This window comes from Andrographis paniculata, unplaced genomic scaffold, assembly GCF_009805555.1.
Source record: "Andrographis paniculata isolate CXL003 unplaced genomic scaffold, ASM980555v1 Contig21END, whole genome shotgun sequence".
Lineage (NCBI taxonomy): Eukaryota > Viridiplantae > Streptophyta > Magnoliopsida > Lamiales > Acanthaceae > Andrographis > Andrographis paniculata.
In genome coordinates this window covers 2919837-2940046 of record NW_026137502.1, presented here as the reverse complement: position 1 = coordinate 2940046, position 20210 = coordinate 2919837, and the positions used below count along the sequence as shown (strand labels likewise).

Genomic DNA, 20210 nt, shown 5'->3' with positions numbered 1-20210 from the left:
CCTAATAAATTTATATAAATATTAAGAAACTAAATTAGAATTACTTCCAATATAACCACCTCGAAAAAATAGTATGTAGAAGGTTATACCTACAATAGATGATCGATGTACTTATACAAGCTTAAAGTTGTACCTATATAAGAATCACTACAAGAAGGATCCCAACAATACAACGTCCTTTTTATGCTAAATGTGCCTTTACAATCTAAAAAGCACACTTATCGCCACGTCTCATATGGTATACGAGACTACATAGGAATGAAGATCCACTTTGAGCATTTTAAATCTTGTACTTGTAGACAAATGACAACGAAATCAATAACGATAACGATTTAGGGTTTAGCCATAACGATTTCGATCGAATAAACATCATTAGTTAAAGAAAGTATTGTTCATGTTGAAACTTTTGAATAAATTTGATAATTTTGTGAATAGTGTTTTATAAAAAAGATAAAAATAGAATTTTCAAAGTTTAAAAATATAAATAATGTGTAATTTTTTATTTTTTAAGAAAAGAAACAAAAGAGGGGATAACTAAAGAAATTTTTCTGATGAATTAAGTATTCATCGTCTATTAACTTTTAAAAAATTGTGTAAAAACGAAAAGTAAACATCATTAGGTTTTTCCAAACCTAAATTCAATCATATCCGCATGTCATATAAATTTATTACTACAATTCACACTCCATATTTAACTTTGAGTAATAAGAATAGCAAGGGGGCGAGGGGCGAGCGGCGAGTTCTGAGTCGAAGCACCGCATATCGGGATATCACTGCTCTACGTCGCCGCCGCCGTCGGGAATAATGAAATTTCAAATCGAAGATGTTACAGTATACTTCCCCTACGACAACATCTACCCGGAGCAATACTCCTACATGGTTGAACTCAAGCGCGCTCTCGATGCCAAAGGTCACTGCCTACTGGAGATGCCCACCGGCACCGGGAAGACAATCGCCCTTCTCTCACTAATCACAAGCTACGTCTTGTCCAAGCCCTCGAATCCGGTTAAATTGCTTTATTGCACCCGTACCGTACACGAGATGGAGAAAACCCTAGCGGAATTGAGGTTCTTGCACAATTATCAGGTCAAGCATTTGGGGCCGTCGGCGAGGATTCTTGCTCTGGGGCTTTCATCCAGGAAGAACTTGTGCGTGAATCCAAGTGTTGTGTCCGCCGAGAATCGGGATTCTGTCGACGCCTCGTGCCGGAAGCTTACTGCGAGTTGGGTCAGAGCAATGGCGGTTGAGAACCCTAATATTCCTACGTGTGAGTTCTTTGAGAATTATGAGAAGGCTGCCTCAGATGCTGTCCTGCCTCCCGGAGTTTACACATTGCAGGTTTTGCTCCATTTTTTTTTTCCTGTAAAATGTTTGTGCGATTAATGCTTTTACGCGTGGATAATCAAATCTTGACATTCTGTTTCTTCTTGTGATATCTGAAGGATCTTAGGACGTTTGGGAAGGAAAAAGGGTGGTGCCCTTACTTCTTAGCTCGCCATATGGTGCAATTTGCAAATGTTGTGGTATATAGCTATCAGTACCTCCTCGACCCAAAAGTTGCTGGAATCATATCAAAAGAGATGCAGAGAGAGTGCGTTGTGGTGTTTGATGAGGCCCACAATATTGACAATGTGTGCATTGAAGCACTCAGTGTTAGTGTAAGAAGGCAGACACTTGAAGGAGCAACAAGAAATCTGAGTAGGATGTCCCAGGAGATTGAGAGGTACGAACTTTCTGTGTCTTATAAAGCATATGCAATCTACTTACTTGAATATATTAATCTCAAATTTATGTGTTTTAACTATTTGATGATTTGGAAAATTAGAAGATTTGCTTAGTTTGGTCTTCATTTTGTGCTTGTTTGGGGGTTTGGATTTTCGATCAAGATTTGAATAGTAAAATTTTTGAATTTGAATAGTTGTACGATGTAATATAAATAGGCTGTTTTGAATGTAAAATTATTTTTTAATATAATATAAGTGTTTGATTTGATGTTTTTTAGCGGAAAAAATTTAATGAATAATGAAAATTGGCGGGAATCTTTGGAACAAACAGTCTTTGGATTATATGGTGCCTAGGAGTATGCTTTTATTTTTTTTTTTGAGAAATCTGTAGTTAGAAAACAAATGGGTATAATGTGCATCTAGACTGCTGAGTATTGTAAAACTATTTACAGAACCTTGTATGAATTGAAACGTGAAAGCTTTTGCATGATGAAGTGCATGTTGAATTTAATTTTGAATTTTCAACTCTCAATGTGAGCTATAGAAATCTTCTGTGCTACAAAACTTCATTCTTTAGTCCATTATTTCTATTGATTTCATAATTTCTAAGTTATTTTCATTACTTATGTTATGTCTTAATTTGATGATAATCTGAACCAACCTTTTCATGTAAAAAAACAATAGAATCTTTATTGATTATGCCTTTTTTAAACCTTCCAATTTCGAAAAGTTTGTGATGACTAAAAAAGGAAAATGACTCATTAATATATGTTATTTAATCGTAAGTTTATTAACTTGGTAGGAAGGTTAAAGGCCACCGATGCTGGTCGTTTACGCGCAGAATACAACCGGCTGGTTGAGGGGTTGGCACAGAGGGGGAACCTACCACGTACGTAGAATCATTCATATTTTACTGGAACCAAGGCTGAATTTCTCATCATTATCTCATCGTAACAGCATTTGTCTTTTTGCTTCTTACAGTTGGTGATGCTTGGCTCGGGAATCCTGCTTTACCCGATGATATATTAAAAGAAGCTGTGCCTGGAAATATCAGACGTGCAGAGCATTTCTTATCTGTTTTGCGAAGATTGGTCCAGTACCTAAAAGGGCGACTACAAACTGAAAATGTGGAAAAGGAGGGGCCTGTCACATTTGTTGCTTCCATTAATTCACAAATTGGAATTGATCAGAAGATGCTAAGGTTTTGTTATGACAGGCTTCACTCCCTTATGTTAACTTTGGAGATAACCGACACTGATGAATTTTTGCATATCCAAACAATATGTGATCTGGCTACTCTTGTGGGAACCTACACTCGAGGATTTTCAATAATAATTGAGCCCTTTGATGAAAGAATGCCACATATACCTGATCCTGTACTCCAGGTACTGTGCCTTCAATTTGTGTGGGCCAAAATAATTACATGCGCACTTTGTATCTTGGCTTCATTAGTCAGGGTTAGACATCTTTTGGTTCTATACCCATTTTTTGTTCTAGCATTAAGTTCTCGATTATTGACAGTCTTCAACTACATTTTTATTATGGATATTATCTGTTGGTACTTGAAAAATTGACTTACAGTCTTTTTTCCTTTATTTCGTCAATTCTTTCTTTTTGAACTGTTGAATGTGTATTTGTTATTTTATAATGCTGTTTTAGGTTTTATTAGCCTCTTCTCATGAAATGTTGAATGTTTTCAGCTTTGTTGTCATGATGCCTCCCTCGCTATAAAGCCTGTGTTTGAACGATTCCAATCTGTTGTAATAACTTCTGGGACACTGAGCCCCATTGATCTCTACCCTCGACTTCTTAATTTCAATCCTGTGGTTAGTCGAAGCTTTACAATGTCATTAACAAGGGATTGCATATGCCCGATGGTTCTCACGCGTGGAAGGTCTGCAGTTTTGACTCTGGTCCATTTACTGTATAGATTTATTACTATTATCTTATTTACTTCCAGGAGAAAGATGGATGCTGACAGTTATGTAACACTTCCTCCACTGACCAATTTTCAGTGATCAGCTCCCTGTAAGCACAAAGTATGACCTGAGAAGTGATCCTGGAGTTGAGAAAAATTATGGAAAACTTTTGCTTGAAATGGTGTCTGTTGTTCCCGATGGTATTGTGTGCTTCTTTGTCAGCTATTCTTACATGGATGGAATTGTTAACAGTTGGCATGAATCTGGAATTCTGAAGGTAAGCATTCAAAATAATTTTTTTTTGGAAAGGCATTATTGTCTCAAGTTACTTGAGGTCTCTCTGTGTCTTTTGTCATTGTTTTGTGTTTCATTTACCTATTTCGATCGTATTTCAGGAGATAATGCAGCATAAACTGGTCTTCATAGAGACACAGGATGTTGTTGAAACTACATTAGCCTTAGATAATTATCGTAAAGCTTGTGATTGTGGAAGGGGTGCTGTGTTTTTCTCAGTTGCCAGGTAAGTTCTCTACAAATTTCTGTGTCATCCAGTTGTAGAACTGCATCCTTGGTGGGGTTTAAAAGGATTTCAGGAAAAGGATTAAAGGAATCAACTATGTTTTTGGTTCACAGAGCACAACACATATATCGGTTGCAGGAAATAGAAGCTGAATTTATTTTTGGAAATAGTTGATGTGCATTTGTTAAAAATCTTTTTTGGCGTGCTATAGGTAATTGAGGTGTACAATCTTTAGGAGTATCTAGCCCAAACAATTGTTATAGTTTTATAATTATATGAAGGCCATCTGGTGCCTGTGAGATTGAGCATCCACTTGTTTTACTCTTGCATGCTAATGTAGGACTTTTGTTTCAACATCGGTTATGTCTTATGTTCAGCTTTATAATGGTTTTTTTGTTGCTGTATATCTTTTTGTTTCTCATTTATATGCTCTGTAATGACCGTTACATCATTAACTCACAGGGGAAAAGTGGCAGAAGGTATTGACTTTGATAGGCATTACGGCAGACTTGTAATTATGTTTGGTGTTCCTTTCCAGTACACATTAAGCAGGTTAGCTAATATTAGTTTTGTGGTGATACTCTCTCTTATACTAAAACTGCATGTAATATATTCTTGTCATTCACTGTGCTGTATTCTTGTACTACACTAGTGACGACTCTTTCTTGAATAGAATACTTTTGAATAATCCTGCTACTGTATTATTGTGTTGAAACCTTTAAAGGACATGCATCAACCTTTCTAATTTCTGCCTGTTAGACTTACAATCTTATTTTGCGACTGGATGGGGCTTAACAATGTTTTAATTGCAGAATCTTGCTTGCACGATTGGAATATTTGCGAGAGACGTTCCAAATAAAAGAGGGCGATTTTTTGACTTTTGATGCTTTGGTAAATTCTGATATACATGTGTGTATTTTACATTATTATTAATGAAAGTTAGGTGTTATATTAGTATGTATTCACAGACTTTTGGTATAATATACAGAGGCAAGCGGCCCAGTGTGTTGGACGAGTTATACGATCAAAGGCAGATTATGGGATGATGATATTTGCTGACAAGAGGTTTGTTTTCTTGTTCAGAATGTAGAGGCAAATCTTTCTTATTCGGAAAAGCTTTGATGATTTCTCAAGGCATGATCTAAACTGCCAAAACTATATGCTTCAATTTTCAAATATTCTCTCAGTTGGAACTACCCGGGGGAAAATTCCTGGCTTTGGTATATCCGTTTGTTTTGCTTCTAGTATGACTATTAGATCAGATATATAATATTGTTTCTTGATTTTGTGTGGATTAGATATAGTCGTCACGACAAGCGCTCAAAGTTGCCCAGTTGGATACTATCTCATTTACGTGATGCACATCTCAACTTGAGCACGGACATGGCTGTACATATTGCAAGAGAGGTATGCATATAACATTACTTTGTTGAGCTCCAAAATTATTAAAATTGCATAGATAAAATTTTCAAGCATCTTGACGTTGAAACTTAGTTTCAGCTCTTATATTGTCCCGATTGTTGGCTGATTGACCAAGGGCATGTTTTCTCACTAGGATTTTTATCCCACTATAATTTTCATGTATACTACTTTTAGTTCATGGGATTCAAGCCAAATCCCTCAAGCTAAATATGGCCTAAACTAATTATGTTGTGTTTGCTTAGGGGTTTGGATTTTGATTTGATATTTGAATAGTAAAAGTTTTGAATTTGAATAGTTGTATAATGTGATAGAAAATATGTATTGATTTGATGTTTTGAATGTAAAAATAATTTTTAGTATGATATAAAAAATATGTGTTTGATTTGATGTCTTGAATGTAAAAATAATTTTTAGTATAATATAAAAAATATGTGTTTGATTTGATGTTTTTAGGGAAAATTTTTTTGATGAATAGTAAAAATTGGATAAAGTTTTGTATGCAAACACACCCTTAGTGTACATATACTGGAGGGGCAGCATTGTTTGCTTTTAGGGTATTCCTGGTAGCAACATGAACTTGAATGTGATTGGCGACAATGTCATATGCATTATATTCATCATTTGTCAAAATGCATTTATACACACACACATACATATATATATATATATATAGTTGAATGATTCTGTAATTATTTGACAATGCATGTAGTTCTTGAGGAGGATGGCTCAGCCATATGACAAGACTGGCGGGATGGGTAAAAGGACGCTACTGTCCCAGGATGACTTAGAGAAGATAGCCAATGGAGTCGAGGACTTGGCCTTTTGACATGTTTCTTCTGCTCTTTGTTGTAGGTAAAACTGCTTTCTTGTCGCATTCTAATTCATCAACCTTTTTGTCTGTGTGTTCGAAATTCCCTATTTTGTAGCAGAAATAGGATTTTGATTGGTTATACCTAAAGCTCTGTTGCAAAAGCAACATTTTATGCTAGCTACCGATTACTGAAAATTTCAATTATATTTCGAAGTGTTTTAGCAGATGGATCAAGAATCCAATATTCACACCAAATTTTAGATACATATACATGATTACAATTTTGTTTTTTGTTTTTACGACAATTCATATGTATCATATCTTGTTGTCCTCGGCTCCTCGTGTGGCAATGCATCAAATATATAGGCTTTCTGCTTTTTGGCAAAATTGCGCAAAATGTGTATGTGGTTTTACGAAATTGCGTCAAATACTCTATATTTTCAAAATTATATCAAATTTTCTCATGGTTTCATTATCTCTCTGTTTAATCCCTTTCGGTCATTCGTGTTTGATCTGTATGCTCCCAAACTGCAAATAAATGTCAGAATTTTTATTTCTATAGATTTAACCTCAAAGTACAATAAATATACTCATAAATATTTGTCTTTCTCCAATTTTAAGAGTTCTTTTACTGTTCTTTGTGACTAGATGTAAGAGGAATATATATATATTTGCAATTTTAGAAGTTCAGAACTTGAAAATTTGAAATTTATTTACAGTTTAGGTGCATGTAGGTCAAATATTGTCAAATAAGGGAGGTCATCGGAATTTGACGCAATTTTGTATAAAATACTTAGGTTTTGTGCAATTAAGTTTTTTTTTTAGTTATATTTGATTGTTTGTGCTAGCCACTCTATGTGAATTTTTGTAAAAAGATAATCACAGAACCAAAACAAACAAGATTTAAATTGAGCCAAACAATTTAAATCAAACAAATAAGAACACGAATCCACCGAATGGCACACAAATTTGATACATTCGTGTTATGTGTTTGGTTGGTTAAATTGTTTGGTTCAATTTAAAGCTTGTTTGTTTTGGTTTTGTGATTAAAAAAAATAATAATAATTAATAGAACAGAAAATTAAGAAAAAAAAGATTATATGTCAATGGCTAACTTTTAAAACGTATACTTTTACAAAAATTCACATAGAGGCAGGCACAAACGTTCAAACACTACAATTAGGTTATGGAGGACTTATGTTATAGGATTTTTTAATGTTTGTTCATGTAGAGTTGTTTTGCTTTAATGAATCTCTTTGGACAATTTTCATGCATACGAAAAGGTGACACAGCCCAATCTTTGAGGTAATTCATAATTGACATTTTTTTTTCTTTTATTCCATAACCATTATTATTATTATTATTATTATTATTATTTATTATTATTTTTTAATATATAAATTTTATTAAATCAAAATATACTTCTCTCGTCTAAGATAATTAGTAACACAATATTTAAAGAAATAATGTTTAATAAGTAATAATAAATTATGATATTATTTTAATATTTTTTATTGGGATATAATTTTTTAAATATTTGAATACATATTCTATTTTTTTTAATCATATATATTAAATTTATTTTAAAATTATCAATATTATTAATTACATAAAAAATAAGATAATATTGTAATTCACTTTTATTAACTAATTAAATATTATTTTAAATATGGTATCACTAACACAATATTTAGATGGGTGGACTATTTATTTATTTATTTAAAAAATATACTATAAAATATGTTAATTTAATATTTTTTTTAATGAATATTATAAAAAAAAATAATACATACATATCATATATAATATTTTATTCTTTTCATATAAAATATATATATAAAAAAATAAAAATTAAACACACGTATAGAGAATAAAGTGAAAAGGCAATTCAATTCCTCAAAACATTAATTATCAATAATTAATCTGATTTATTTGGTGAACATATTTGTTTGTTTGATTTTTTTGATGAAATAATTATTGCGATATAAAACTAGAGCGGACTGTAGGCCAATTCGTGTCGCATGTAATACTTTAGACAGGTTAAACGGTTTATTATTGCGTCGAATTCGTAATTTAAATTAAATTATCTTTTATCGTATGTCGTGTTAATGTTAATTTTTACTAATTCGAACATAATTAAAATTAAATTTACTTTAAATTAATATAAAGTAAATTATTAAATTATAATTATTTTATGTATATAATAAACATATTAATTACTATTAATATATTATAATAGGATTGTCCTGTCAAGTTAGTTCTGAGGTGAGAAACTTAACTCTAATCCTACCATACCATGTTTGTGCAACTCGTATACATAATTAAATTAAAATATTTGACCCAAACACAATTATTTCGTGTGGTAATATCAATTCAATTTTTATTGGCTCTCTGTATAGCGTAAGTCTTTAATATATAAAATAATATTTTATATTAAATATTAAAAAGTATATATATATATTTTATATATTTGAATATATTTTTTAAATACTAGTACAAACAAACCCATAAATTAGAATGGAATGCAACCCCGCATTTGATTGTGTAGTACTAATAAACTTCCCGTTCTCAACTTAACCATCGCCAGCGTTCGTTCCTTCGTCCGTCCGTCCGTCATTCGTCGGTCGCTGCGGCGCCGAGCCATCCATCCAAAACCAAAACCCAGCCCACGATCCCACCCCGCTACCCCGCCATTGATCCCACCTACAAGTTCCGCTCCACCTCGCCTACGCACGCATTCTCAATCCATCGGAGACTCCCAACTACTGCTCATTCGCAATCCCCCTTTCATTAATTGTTCACCTAGTCAACATGTATCCAACCCAACAATTTTCGCAAACCCTTGATTAAACGCTGTTCCTGCTTCTTCTTCTGCCCCTTCCTCCTCTCCTCTCCAAGCTTTTTATTTTTTTCTCCACGTCTGCGCTTCTCTTGATCTCTGCCCTTGATTTCTTCTTCGGGAGGTCTTGTTTGTATTTTTATTTTTATTGGGAGTTTGGTGGTGGTGGCGGCTGCTCCAATTGGGTTCTGAGGTTTGTATGCTTGTTCAATAAGGATTTTGGATTAGGGTTTGTGATTAGGGTTTGGATTGATTATTAACAAAATGGTTTTTTCTTTTCTGATTGAAGGGGCGCTGCTGATGCGATGATGATGAATCAAGGAGAAAGCACCGCCGATGCTGTTGCATCTCTTGAGGTAGTTATTTCTCCGGTTAGCTTTTTTTATGCTGTTGTGGGTTGATTTTTTACTCTTTGATAGCAATAGCTAAATGAGTTTGTCTCCGTATTTGTGCGTGGGACACATATGCTTCATCAGAAGGGGTTTAGGGGCCTGCAGTTGTAGCACATTACCCCCCCACCCCCACCCCCTCCCCCCTCTCCTTTTATATGCTTCTTCATGCCCTATATTTATTCATAGAGTAAATTCACAGTAGAGAGGTCGGATAGTCAATGATGTAAAATCCATAGTTGAACTTGTGGGCAATTTGGCTGATACAGTGTCCTGCAGTTAAAGAAAGAAAAAGAAAGTAAAGTTTAGTGAATCCTGCATTTGAGGTTTATATCCTAATCTTTTGGCAAGTGTTGGTTGATTTGGATGGTGCCGGTTGGTTTGGATTTGTGACCTTTGGATGTGAATTATTGTTCGGGATAAACTTTGTGTGAAAAGGAACTTGCAATGATGGAAACAAAAATCCACACCTCCATCATTGTTTCAATGATAGACCAAGGCGAGGGTTTCTACTATAACAATTGGCGGATTGTGGATATAAAAGGAAATAATTGCTTGCCTTCTTAAATGATTCCATGTTTAGTTGTTGATTTGCTGTGCTTCCCAAGAAAGACCCTAATACAAGACGTTTAGTTGTTGATCTGGCACGCTCTCAATCATAAATTAACCCTTTTAAATTCCAGTTCTAGTATGCATGCTCCCAATCATAAATTAACCCTTTTAAATTCCAGTTCTAGTATGCAATCTTGCCACTTAAAAGACGAATATGATTGACACATGGATGTGATTTAGCTTTTAAAGTTCTTGTAACCCCGTATCCTCCATTTCACATTGTTTTTGGAAACTTTAGGCGGATGACCAAATTTTATGTTTTCTTGTTCTTTTATATGTGCGATCAAGTTGCTCTTGGAGCTTCATTTGGTCGTGATAGTGGGTTTTGAATTCAATTTGATCATAAATGCTCTAGAAATTTTGGCCAAGATTGACTAACCTGCTAGTAATATTGATACCCAATTTGCTTACAACCATGAAAAGTAGAAGATTGATAGCCCTTTATTAGGCATTGAAGGTTCTTGGTTATTATTGTTTTTGGTGTCTAAAAGCATGCTACTTTCCAAAGAAGGTTTTGTATTCCAAATTTGCCATAATGATACAATCTCACTAACATTTGATCACTGCATTTTAGCTTAAATTGTAAAGAACTAACTAATCCCTTCAAGTATTTGCTAAAATTTACCTGCTGGTCAACTACCGTCTTCAAACATAATGGGGAAGCTGGTTTCATCTTGTTCTTTTCGGTTCACCCTTTGCTACTGGACAGTTATTTCTGAATTTCTTTGTGGATTTGAAACTTGGACCTTGATCATTGTTCGAATTCTATGGCATGCTTTTTGACAGATTCTATAAACAATTTCTGCCAGACTGAATAATTTCCCAGTGTTTTTTACATCAAAACTCTTGAATGTTGATTTCCTTCTCTGCTTTATCATAGAAATTAGCTCCTACTAATTGTACACGGTCAACATCCATTCAATATTCTAATTATGCCTTTGATTTTATGTTTATAATATAATATAATATAATATAATATAATATAATATATGCAACTGTTGGCACATCATATCAAAGATAGCTATTCTAATTAGATGATGTTATTGCCTGCTTTCTATATTGTAGACTTTTCTACTCATGGCACATGCCTGTGTGCATGCTTAATTGTATGATTACTAGGGCATTATATGTTCACAACATAACTTCGTTCTCTAGATGCACTTGCATTTATTCTTGAGGTTATCTTGGCTCCTTCAATGACCTATTTTTCCCCATTCATGATCAGGGGTGTCAAATCAGTGAAGCACAAAAAGCTAATGCAGTTCCATATTCCCCTTCTACCTGTTCCATTGAACCAAGGAATGCTCAAGGGGAGAACCAGAGCTCAAGGGACAATACTTTTCTTCCAGGTTCTAGTCACAATCTTGATCAACCAACGGATCCTACCTTGAAAAATGTTCAAGATGGAGTAAATTCGTCAGCTGTTACCTCCTCATCAAGTTCAGTATCTGCAAATTTGGCACAAGGTTATAATGGTTATCCTGCATATCCAAACCCTGATCCTTATGGATATAGCAACGTAGATTATGGTGCTTACTATAATCAATATCAGCAAGCCGGCCATTATCAACAGCAACCGAATCATTATCAACATCAACCCAATCAGTATCCACAGCAGGCCAATCAGTATCAACAGCAGGCCAATCAATATCAACAGCAGTCCAATCAGTATCAACAGCAGTCCAATCAGTATCAACCAACACCAAAGCAGTCTTACTCTCATGTAGGAACTTACCAAAACACAGGTGCTGCTTATCAGCCTCTTTCCTCATTTCAAAATACAGGGTCTTATGCTGGGCCTGCAAGTTACTCAGGCACTTATTACAATCCTGGTAATTATCAGACATCTGGAAGTTACACAAATGGCACATATGGTCCCCAGTGGCATGGAGGGCAGTATGCAACATACGGCTCTCATCAGTATCAAAACTATGCTCCAGACTCGAGCTCAGCATATAGTTCAACCCCCTCCGCTGCAACATCTCAATATGCTCATCATTATAAGCAATGGGAGGATTATTACAACCAAGTCCAAACTGAAGTCAGCTGTGCTCCTGGGACTGAGAATCTCCCTGTTTCTTCCGCCTCTAGTCTGAGTAATCCCGCTCCTCCTGGAAGTAGTGGATATGTGGCTTCAAACAACCAAATGTCTCAACCATATGCTCCCCCACCGTGGAGAGCAGAATCTAGTTCATCTGAATTGCCTCCTCCACAGGTTTGGTGGTCCAAATCATTTTTTATGCACTGCAGTTAGTTACAAGTAATATAAACTTGCAGTGATTTTTTTAAAACATATTATACTAAAATTTGAGAGCTAGTAACAATATTTAGATGACAGTTTATAGGTAATAATTTCTTAGCAAAAATCCTACTATGGAATATAAATTTCTGAAGAAGCAGTTTAAAAGGTTAACACTCATTTGATGAGTGTTTCCTGACATGTTTGCTAGGGAAGAAATTAATGTGTTTGATTGATGCTAGAATGCATAGATAAATCCAACAAATTGCTGTAAGATTTGTTTGTTTGTTTGTTTTTTTTTTTTTTTTAAAATAATTTTGAAGAAATGGAATGCTAAGAACCCTGAATATTGCTGAAGTTAGCATCCAGGTTCATTTCTTAAACAGGCTTACTGGACCTACTCAGAGCTTGTTACTTTGACTTTAGGTACTATGATTGAAAGTTCAGCACTGTGTATAAGAAATTCCCGAGTCATTAAATTGGATATGAGTGCTGCCACCAGTGTCTTTATATAAATTCCTGAGTCATGGAATTAGTTATCATAAAGTCTATATAAATTCTTTGAAGAAAATATTCCAGTTTCTATATTTCAACACAAAATCATTTCAGGAGTCTTAACAGCATTGAACATTTGAAATACTAAGGCCGTTTTTCACTTGTGAACATGGTTGACTGCAGGAAACTATATCATGAATTATAATGAAAGAATTTTTACACTTGATTCATTTCTCTACATTTTGCTCTATAAAGAGAATTGAGGAATAAAGAAGCAAATGGATTGCCTGGATACCAATATATGTTTTACCTGAACTCTGTTCTGCCTCGGTGTTTTACATTGGGTAGATGGTATGGAATGGGAAATATAAAGGGAATAAATGCTGCGCAATTATGTTTTCAGTTGATAAGTAAATTCGGCTTGGGTACTCCTTGTAATGTGAATTCAGTTATAAAGTTATCCAAAACTTGGAACTGGCTGAAAGAGTTTGTAATCTTGGTTGGTTATGTGTTTTACTTAAGTGCTTCATGATGGATTTATGCATGTATGAATTTTGCGAAACAACTTTGTGGATTCATTCAAATAACAAAACTTAAGTTCCTTTTCCTGTCTTATCCAGCATTTATCTTTGTTTATTTTAAGATTTTGTTTGTCATCTTGCACAGGGAAGGTCCGATCTTCTTTGAGATTTGTTTTGTCAGTTTGTTTTCAATTTCCTTGACTTTTCACTTCAGGTTCCCTATGCCTATTACTTTGTAATTATTCTTCCATGCTGTATTGTGGAGTTGTATAATTTTGTTTTGTTTTTGTTGCAAGATAATGAGTTTATTTATAAAGTTTGTGTGGGCTGATGTTGGGGCTTTTTTAAAGCTTCAATTTTGTCTCATGATCATTTTGACTAGTTCGTATTAGTTTTCTTACCTCTGTTATTGCTCATCATGCTGTTTTTGTTATCAGCCTGTTTCAGTCAGTGGTAATACTCCAGAAGTTTACTGGAAAAGTCATTCTACTACTTTCCCAAACAACCTGTCTAACTCTGTGCAATCACCTGCTCAAAAGCCACCAGAAGCCCTTCCAGCATATAATAGCTTTCAAAGTCAACAGAACCCTACCTTTTCACAAGGTTCTGCTGCTATGTATCCAGCTTCTTACCCAATTTCTCAAAGCCACCAATCATCATTCCAATCTACACCACAGACTTCAGAATCATTGGATTCACGTAGGGCAAGCAAACTGCAAATTCCTACCAATCCAAGAATTGCTTCAAACATACCCTTTAGTGTTTCAAAAGACAAGGATAGCTCTATGACCTGTACTGCTGCAAAGCCAGCCTATATTGGTGTTCCAATGCAGAAATCAAATGAAAAGGGTATGCCACACGAAGGAACTGATTCCATGTTCAAGGTTAGTTGATTTTGGTTCTATATAGCCTGCCAGTTCTGTTTTACTTATTTGATTTTGAAGCTGTATGCTCAACACCTTTTCAACGTATGTTGCCACATCACTATTCTTTTATTTTTGGGAGTTGATGGACAAAGTATGATATACGAAATTAAACTGATATCATTTTCTTGCCCCTTGAAGCCTGGTGTGTTTCCAAAGTCGTTGCGTGGCTATGTTGAGAGGGCTCTGGCTCGTTGCAAGAATGATAGGCAAAAGGCAGCTTGCCAAGTTGTGCTGAAGGAGGTAATCCTATATACTGACCTATGTTAACAACATTGATTTAGAATATTTGATAGGCAAATATCACTTCCAACAGGGCAAACACCATAATTCTGGCGTGAGAATTACAATCTACACCTAAGTGGGTAGATGTCAGACAATTGACTTGTGCCTCCATTTTCTAAATATAACTGGAAATTGTTTGCTTGTGAAACACCAAATGTTGGGGGATGTTTGTATGATATATCATATCAAATTTGATTCAAGTTTGTAACATTTTGCTCTGCATACAAGTACAAACTATACTGTGATTGGGGCTTCATAATATTCTTTAATGAACAAGTATCTTTTCTAGGTAGTTGTTTCTTGATTGAGATGTAAAATTACTAATCTATTGTACAGTTGACTTGGTTTTATTATTACACTTGTTTGCTTAGTGTCAACTGCTCTTTTGCAGTTTCTTTTAGAAATTAATTAAAGACCTTGCATCATTTCCTTCCTGCTTTTTTGTTCCCTTAAGATGTCTATGCATGTATGCATGCAATTGTGTTCCGTCTTCTTGTTCAACAATGATTAGTGAGATTCTTTAATTCCAAAAAGTTAATTTTCTGTAGATTCGTTTGAGTGAGTTAGACTAGTTTTATTCTGTGATATTACCAACTGCGAATGCTTTTGTGATCAAGGTTTTTATCAATTTCCAATCATTCATGTTTAAATTATTAAATGAGCTGATTTCTTGTGTCCTATTATGAGTGCCTTGGGTAGGTAATTGCTTTATCATATAGGAGTATATCGTTAAGATTCATTTAAACATTGTTTTAAGTAATCCTTTTCTAAGAGTGTAATGCATTGCAATTCATGTGTACATGCCATGTTGCAGACATAATTGTCACTTTGACACTTACATTTTATAAACGTATAGTTTGTATATTTTTATTTTATTTTATTTTATTTCTTTTGATCACATTCCAAAGCTCATTTTTTACATTCAGTTAATAACAAAGGCAAGAGAGGATGGCACACTCCATACAAGAGATTGGGACACTGAGCCTCTTTTCCCAATGCCAAATATCAATGAAGATAACAACCAGTGGGTTTCTTTTTTCCCATTCTTTGATCCGGTAATTGGAAAGTGTGAATAACATGTAACATATGCCTCTTACTATTTTTCTGTAGGGATACAGCATTTTCACTGCCGTCTACATATGTAAAGAATAAAAGTCCTAGTCGGCGAACCAAGAGTAGGTGGGAGCCTATTCCTGAGGAAAAACCAGTTGACATGTCTGTCAGTTTTTCTGACAGAACTGTAAAATATGGAGGTTGGAATAACAAACAGGTAATCATGTGAAATTTCTCATGGCAATATTGTAGTTTGTGTTCCTTGAATAAATGTGACAGATTTGGATCTAGTTCATTTATATATTTTTTGAGATATTATTTATGCAGACATTCTTGATTTCTGCAACAGTGGCTTTCCACTGATTAAATTCACTAGATTATCAAGTTTGATTGGTCTATTTGATTTGTCTTATTATTTTTTCATAGTGATGTTATGACCTCATGTCCGGCATTGAGTGATATAATAGTGTTTTTACTAATTAAAGATGGTTTTTATGTTGCAATTTAATTTGCTTATTCCGTTATTCTTGTATATGAAATTGAAAAGGCCTTTGGACATTATTGATAAAAGTATACTACAGTTTATCAATGGCCTATTAATTATAAGTTTTTTAGTGGATACCGTGGACTTGAATAGTGCATTTGGCATTGTGTTAAAATGATCGCAGGTGATGTAAATAAGAAATATACATAGGATTTATCATGGTGATATTTTGTAGTTGCTGAGTAATCAAGTACAGCCATATATTTGCAGTTTTCAGGTGGGAAAATACAGAACAAGGACAACATAGGCACTAAATCATTTGATCATAGAAGTTCCAGCAAACATGTTGCAAGGCCAGCCAAGAGGCTTCGTCTTGTTGATGGTAGCAATGCTGCTGATAATGGAGAAGCTTCTAGTGACAGTGATGTAGAACAAACCTTGACCAAGTATTCTGCTGCTGCTGTTGCACTAGCAGATTCACCAGAGGAGAAAAAGAGACGTGAAAATCGTTCAAAACGTTTTGATAGAGGACATGGAAATAGGGCTGATAAAAATAATGCAAGAGCAAAAGATGCAAGGGATAGTTATATGCACGCAAGACGGGCTGGTGCATCGGTGCATAGAAACTTTGAGGAAAGTGGGAGCAGGGCTGTAGAAGATCTTGATTGGGATTCCCTTAGAGTTAAGGGAACCTGTCAGGAAATCGAGAAAGGCTACTTGCGTCTGACTTCTGCTCCGGATCCTGCTACGGTAAATTGTCGCAGCTTCTTTTCTGCTCTCGATGATACACTTTTATGGAAGAGTAAGTTATTCATGCTATACTGCTTTGCAGGTGAGGCCTGAAGAAGTGTTGGAAAAAGCTTTACTGATGGTTCAAAATTCTCAAAAGGATTATCATTACAAATGTGATCAGTTAAAATCTATGCGGCAAGATCTTACAGTGCAACACATACGCAACGAGCTTACAGTTAAGGTGTGAATTGTCTTTTTTTCATCATTTATACCTGTTTCTGATTTCTTTTATGATTCTTTTTTTTTGGCAGATAATATACTCATTAATTTATTATAGTTATCGCCCATTTGACATTTATGACATGATAGGACGTTATTATCTAATACTGAGTTTTGTTGTTGATCGAAGGTTTATGAAACCCATGCTAGATTTGCTATAGAATCTGCGGATGTGCGAGAGTACAACCAGGTTGGTTTCAAGCTTTAAATGTAGATTGTAGCTTTCTGATAATTATTTTCCCTTCCATGGTTGTCAATATTCGGATTCTTTGGCATTTTTATATCATATCTCGTCAAAGCTTGTTCGGAATATGTTTTGAGAAATGATTTGGCTTTTTGTTGAACCTGGAAAAAGAATTTATGGATAGCTAACTGACTCGTATGGAACTTTTTATTTTATTTTTATCTTTAAATTTCCTATAAGCGTGCATAATGTACATTCACTGGGCATTATTTGGTTTTCTGTCCCCATCTCTACTGTTGTTCATACTCACAAATGCTTTGTTTTAGCTGAAATTGCTTAGACCTTGATTCACTACAATGTAGTTTGATTATTTGTTTATGCTATCTGATTCCAAATTTTTTGGGTTGGAAGGCATGAGCCAGCTATCTTGCATGATGCTTACAGTAGTTTGGGGCTCAATACAGCCAGTTATTATCCTAAGTTCATAAAAAATACAGAGAATAAAATGTCTCTATCAGCCCTAGAACATCTGAATTTACATTAAGGCTAAGATTTTGAAGTTTAGTTTGCTAAGTAAGGTACTCCTAAATTTCAGCTGGATGACTAGGCTTCATCGAGAAATCTAATTAAAGAATAATCTATCACAAAATAGGAAAACATCTGAATCACCTGCATAAAATTCAAGACGAAACCTCAAAATGCAGCAATGAGTGAAATTTGAGTTGTCACTATTTTCATTTATGTGTTGAATTGAGTTTTAGATAATCTAATGACCTGGTACGACAGTTATTTTAACCTTTTTCTGCCTGTACAGTGCATATCACAAATCAAAAGACTCTATGCAGAAGAAATTCCAGGATGCCATATGGAATTTGCCGCATATCATTTACTATGTGTAATCTTGCACTCAAATAATAATAGGGAACTTCTGTCAGCTATGTCCAGGTTTGTAAATGCTTCTAAGTCAGGTTTTGTTTGTGGTTTCTTTCTGCTTGTCAAACGTTGCATTTTCTGCGCAAGTCAATTTCAGGTCTATATAGTTAATTGTATCTTGTATTGCGTTTGAACTTTTCAGTCGCCTCTTTATTTTTTCCGTGAATTTTCAATTTTGTGCCACTGGAGATGTTAGTGGCTGTGGTGAGGGGTCTGTTGTTGTCTCTGAGTGATTGACTGTGCTCGAGGCAAAGGCTCTTTCATCTTCTTACTTCCATATAGGTCTTTATTTGGGTTTGGAAGTGATCAAATTGCTATCCCTTTCAATAGAAACCTACTTTCGTCAAAAGTGCATGTAATACATAAACTAGGCTTTGTTTCAAATGCTTTATGATTGGTAATAAGTTATCATGCTTTTCTTTGTCATTATTTTACTCTACAGATTATCAGCGGATGCCAAAAAGGATGAAGCAGTAAAACATGCTCTCGCTGTTCGAAGTGCTGTGACATCCGGAAATTATGTGATGTTTTTCAGACTTTACAAGTCTGCTCCTAATCTTAATGCCTTCCTCATGGGTGTGTAATATGCACTGCTTTAATTATTAGCTACTTGAATTGCTATCCACAAACTTATGAATAACCTGATAATGTCATTCCTCATTTCCAGATGTGTCTGTTGAAAAAATGCGATATGCTGCGGTGAAATGCATGTCGCGCTCATACCGGCCTACACTTCCAGTGTCATATATATCCCGAATTCTAGGCTTCAATCATGCATCATTGCCTACTAGTGAGGAGAAAGAAGTGGATGGGTTGGAAGAATGCGTGGAATGGCTTAAGGCTCACGGCGCAATCCTTATTGTTGATAGCTCTGGGGAGACCTTGCTCGATGCAAAGGTAAATTTCTCTCTATCTTCAATATCAACGCAAAATGAAGGTCTCCCAGTAAATTGTGGTTGTTCAGGGTTTAGGGTTCATGATTTTGTCTTGTTTTTACATCGATACTGTACATTACTTGTCTGAATTGGGATACTTACTTTGACTGTCAGGCTATGCTGTTAATTCTTGATATCCAAAATCCATTATTACATATGTTGGAATCGAATTTTGTATCTGGATGTGCCTTCTTTTTGTTTTGTGCAGGCTTCCATGTCGACCCTCTATATGCCGGATCCTGAAGATGCTGTATCACATGGAGATGCAAGTCTTGGTGTTGATAATTTTTTGGCTCGGAATTCTTCGCAGACCAACTAACTAGCCGACAATCTTTCAACGCCCTTTTCCGGAAAGGTATGGATCTGCTCTAGTATAATCTAATCTGATTTGATCTGATCTAACCTAATCTAATACTAACATAATCTAATAGTTGCATTGAATCTTAGCCATAGACAGCTTCAAGTATCACTTGGAATGAATTAACCGTGGAATCGAGAGATGAATGAATCCAAAGGGATTCGAGCAGGCAAGAAAATTCCGGAAGCACGGCAAGACTAGACTGTGGATTGACTGACTGTATGCTGCTGGGAGTTTGTAGGAATACTTATGGCAACACAGCTTGTTTTTGTCGACAAAGATCGACGGAGAAATCATTATTCTTTTCTTATATTTAAGATACCTCTCTCTCTTTCTCTCTCTCTCTCTAGATATATATATATATATATCTATATAATATCAGTGAAATAAATGTTTGTACTTTGAACTGTATATGTTGTCTGTATAAGAAAGATTAAGGTGTAGTTTCTGTGGACGTCTCTTTTTTGTTATTATCTAAATTTGTACTACTACTGTGTTTGTTTCCTCTCCTATTTTTCTTGCTGTTTGACATTTTTTACTTTTAAATAATTGT

The 20210-nt window shown here is 34.8% G+C and overlaps 2 protein-coding genes across 4 annotated transcripts; both read left to right on the top strand.

The window, feature by feature from the left end:
• Window positions 1-683: 683 nt before the first annotated feature.
• Window positions 684-6759, top strand: LOC127244938 (general transcription and DNA repair factor IIH helicase subunit XPD). Of its 2 annotated transcripts, none has more exons than XM_051265542.1 (12): window positions 684-1338; window positions 1443-1723; window positions 2531-2613; window positions 2706-3109; window positions 3425-3618; window positions 3740-3920; window positions 4039-4163; window positions 4626-4715; window positions 4976-5072; window positions 5152-5228; window positions 5462-5570; window positions 6295-6759. In XM_051265542.1, the coding sequence occupies exons 1-12, from the start codon at window positions 805-807 to the stop codon at window positions 6409-6411; spliced, it is 2292 nt and encodes a 763-aa protein (XP_051121499.1). In that variant the 5' UTR covers window positions 684-804; the 3' UTR covers window positions 6412-6759. The 2 variants fall into 2 exon arrangements, with proteins under 2 accessions (XP_051121499.1, XP_051121500.1); XM_051265543.1 differs by having other exon boundaries at window positions 4976-5054; window positions 6295-6757.
• A 2167-nt stretch (window positions 6760-8926) lies between these two features.
• LOC127244769 (SAC3 family protein A) lies at window positions 8927-20163 on the top strand. 2 transcript variants are annotated; one of them, XM_051265258.1, is made up of 15 exons: window positions 8927-9428; window positions 9525-9591; window positions 11462-12451; window positions 13929-14375; window positions 14556-14657; window positions 15626-15723; window positions 15810-15969; window positions 16507-16986; window positions 17069-17209; window positions 17378-17437; window positions 18246-18376; window positions 18807-18940; window positions 19032-19261; window positions 19508-19654; window positions 19731-20163. In XM_051265258.1, the coding sequence occupies exons 2-14, from the start codon at window positions 9541-9543 to the stop codon at window positions 19616-19618; spliced, it is 3135 nt and encodes a 1044-aa protein (XP_051121215.1). In that variant the 5' UTR covers window positions 8927-9428; window positions 9525-9540; the 3' UTR covers window positions 19619-19654; window positions 19731-20163. The 2 variants fall into 2 exon arrangements, with proteins under 2 accessions (XP_051121215.1, XP_051121214.1); XM_051265257.1 differs by having other exon boundaries at window positions 19747-20162.
• Window positions 20164-20210: the final 47 nt, after the last annotated feature.

Bases quoted from the DNA above. Each gene is read 5' to 3' on its own strand.
- LOC127244769 (XM_051265258.1), top strand. From the start codon at position 9,541: ATGATGATGAATCAAGGAGAAAGCACCGCCGATGCTGTTGCATCTCTT. The intron at 12,452-13,928 runs GTTTGGTGGTCC...TTTTGTTATCAG, and splicing joins CTGAATTGCCTCCTCCACAG to CCTGTTTCAGTCAGTGGTAA. The intron at 14,658-15,625 runs GTAATCCTATAT...TTTTACATTCAG, and splicing joins GCCAAGTTGTGCTGAAGGAG to TTAATAACAAAGGCAAGAGA.
- LOC127244938 (XM_051265542.1), top strand. From the start codon at position 805: ATGAAATTTCAAATCGAAGATGTTACAGTATACTTCCCCTACGACAAC. The intron at 3,110-3,424 runs GTACTGTGCCTT...GAATGTTTTCAG, and splicing joins TACCTGATCCTGTACTCCAG to CTTTGTTGTCATGATGCCTC. The intron at 4,716-4,975 runs GTTAGCTAATAT...TTTTAATTGCAG, and splicing joins TTCCAGTACACATTAAGCAG to AATCTTGCTTGCACGATTGG.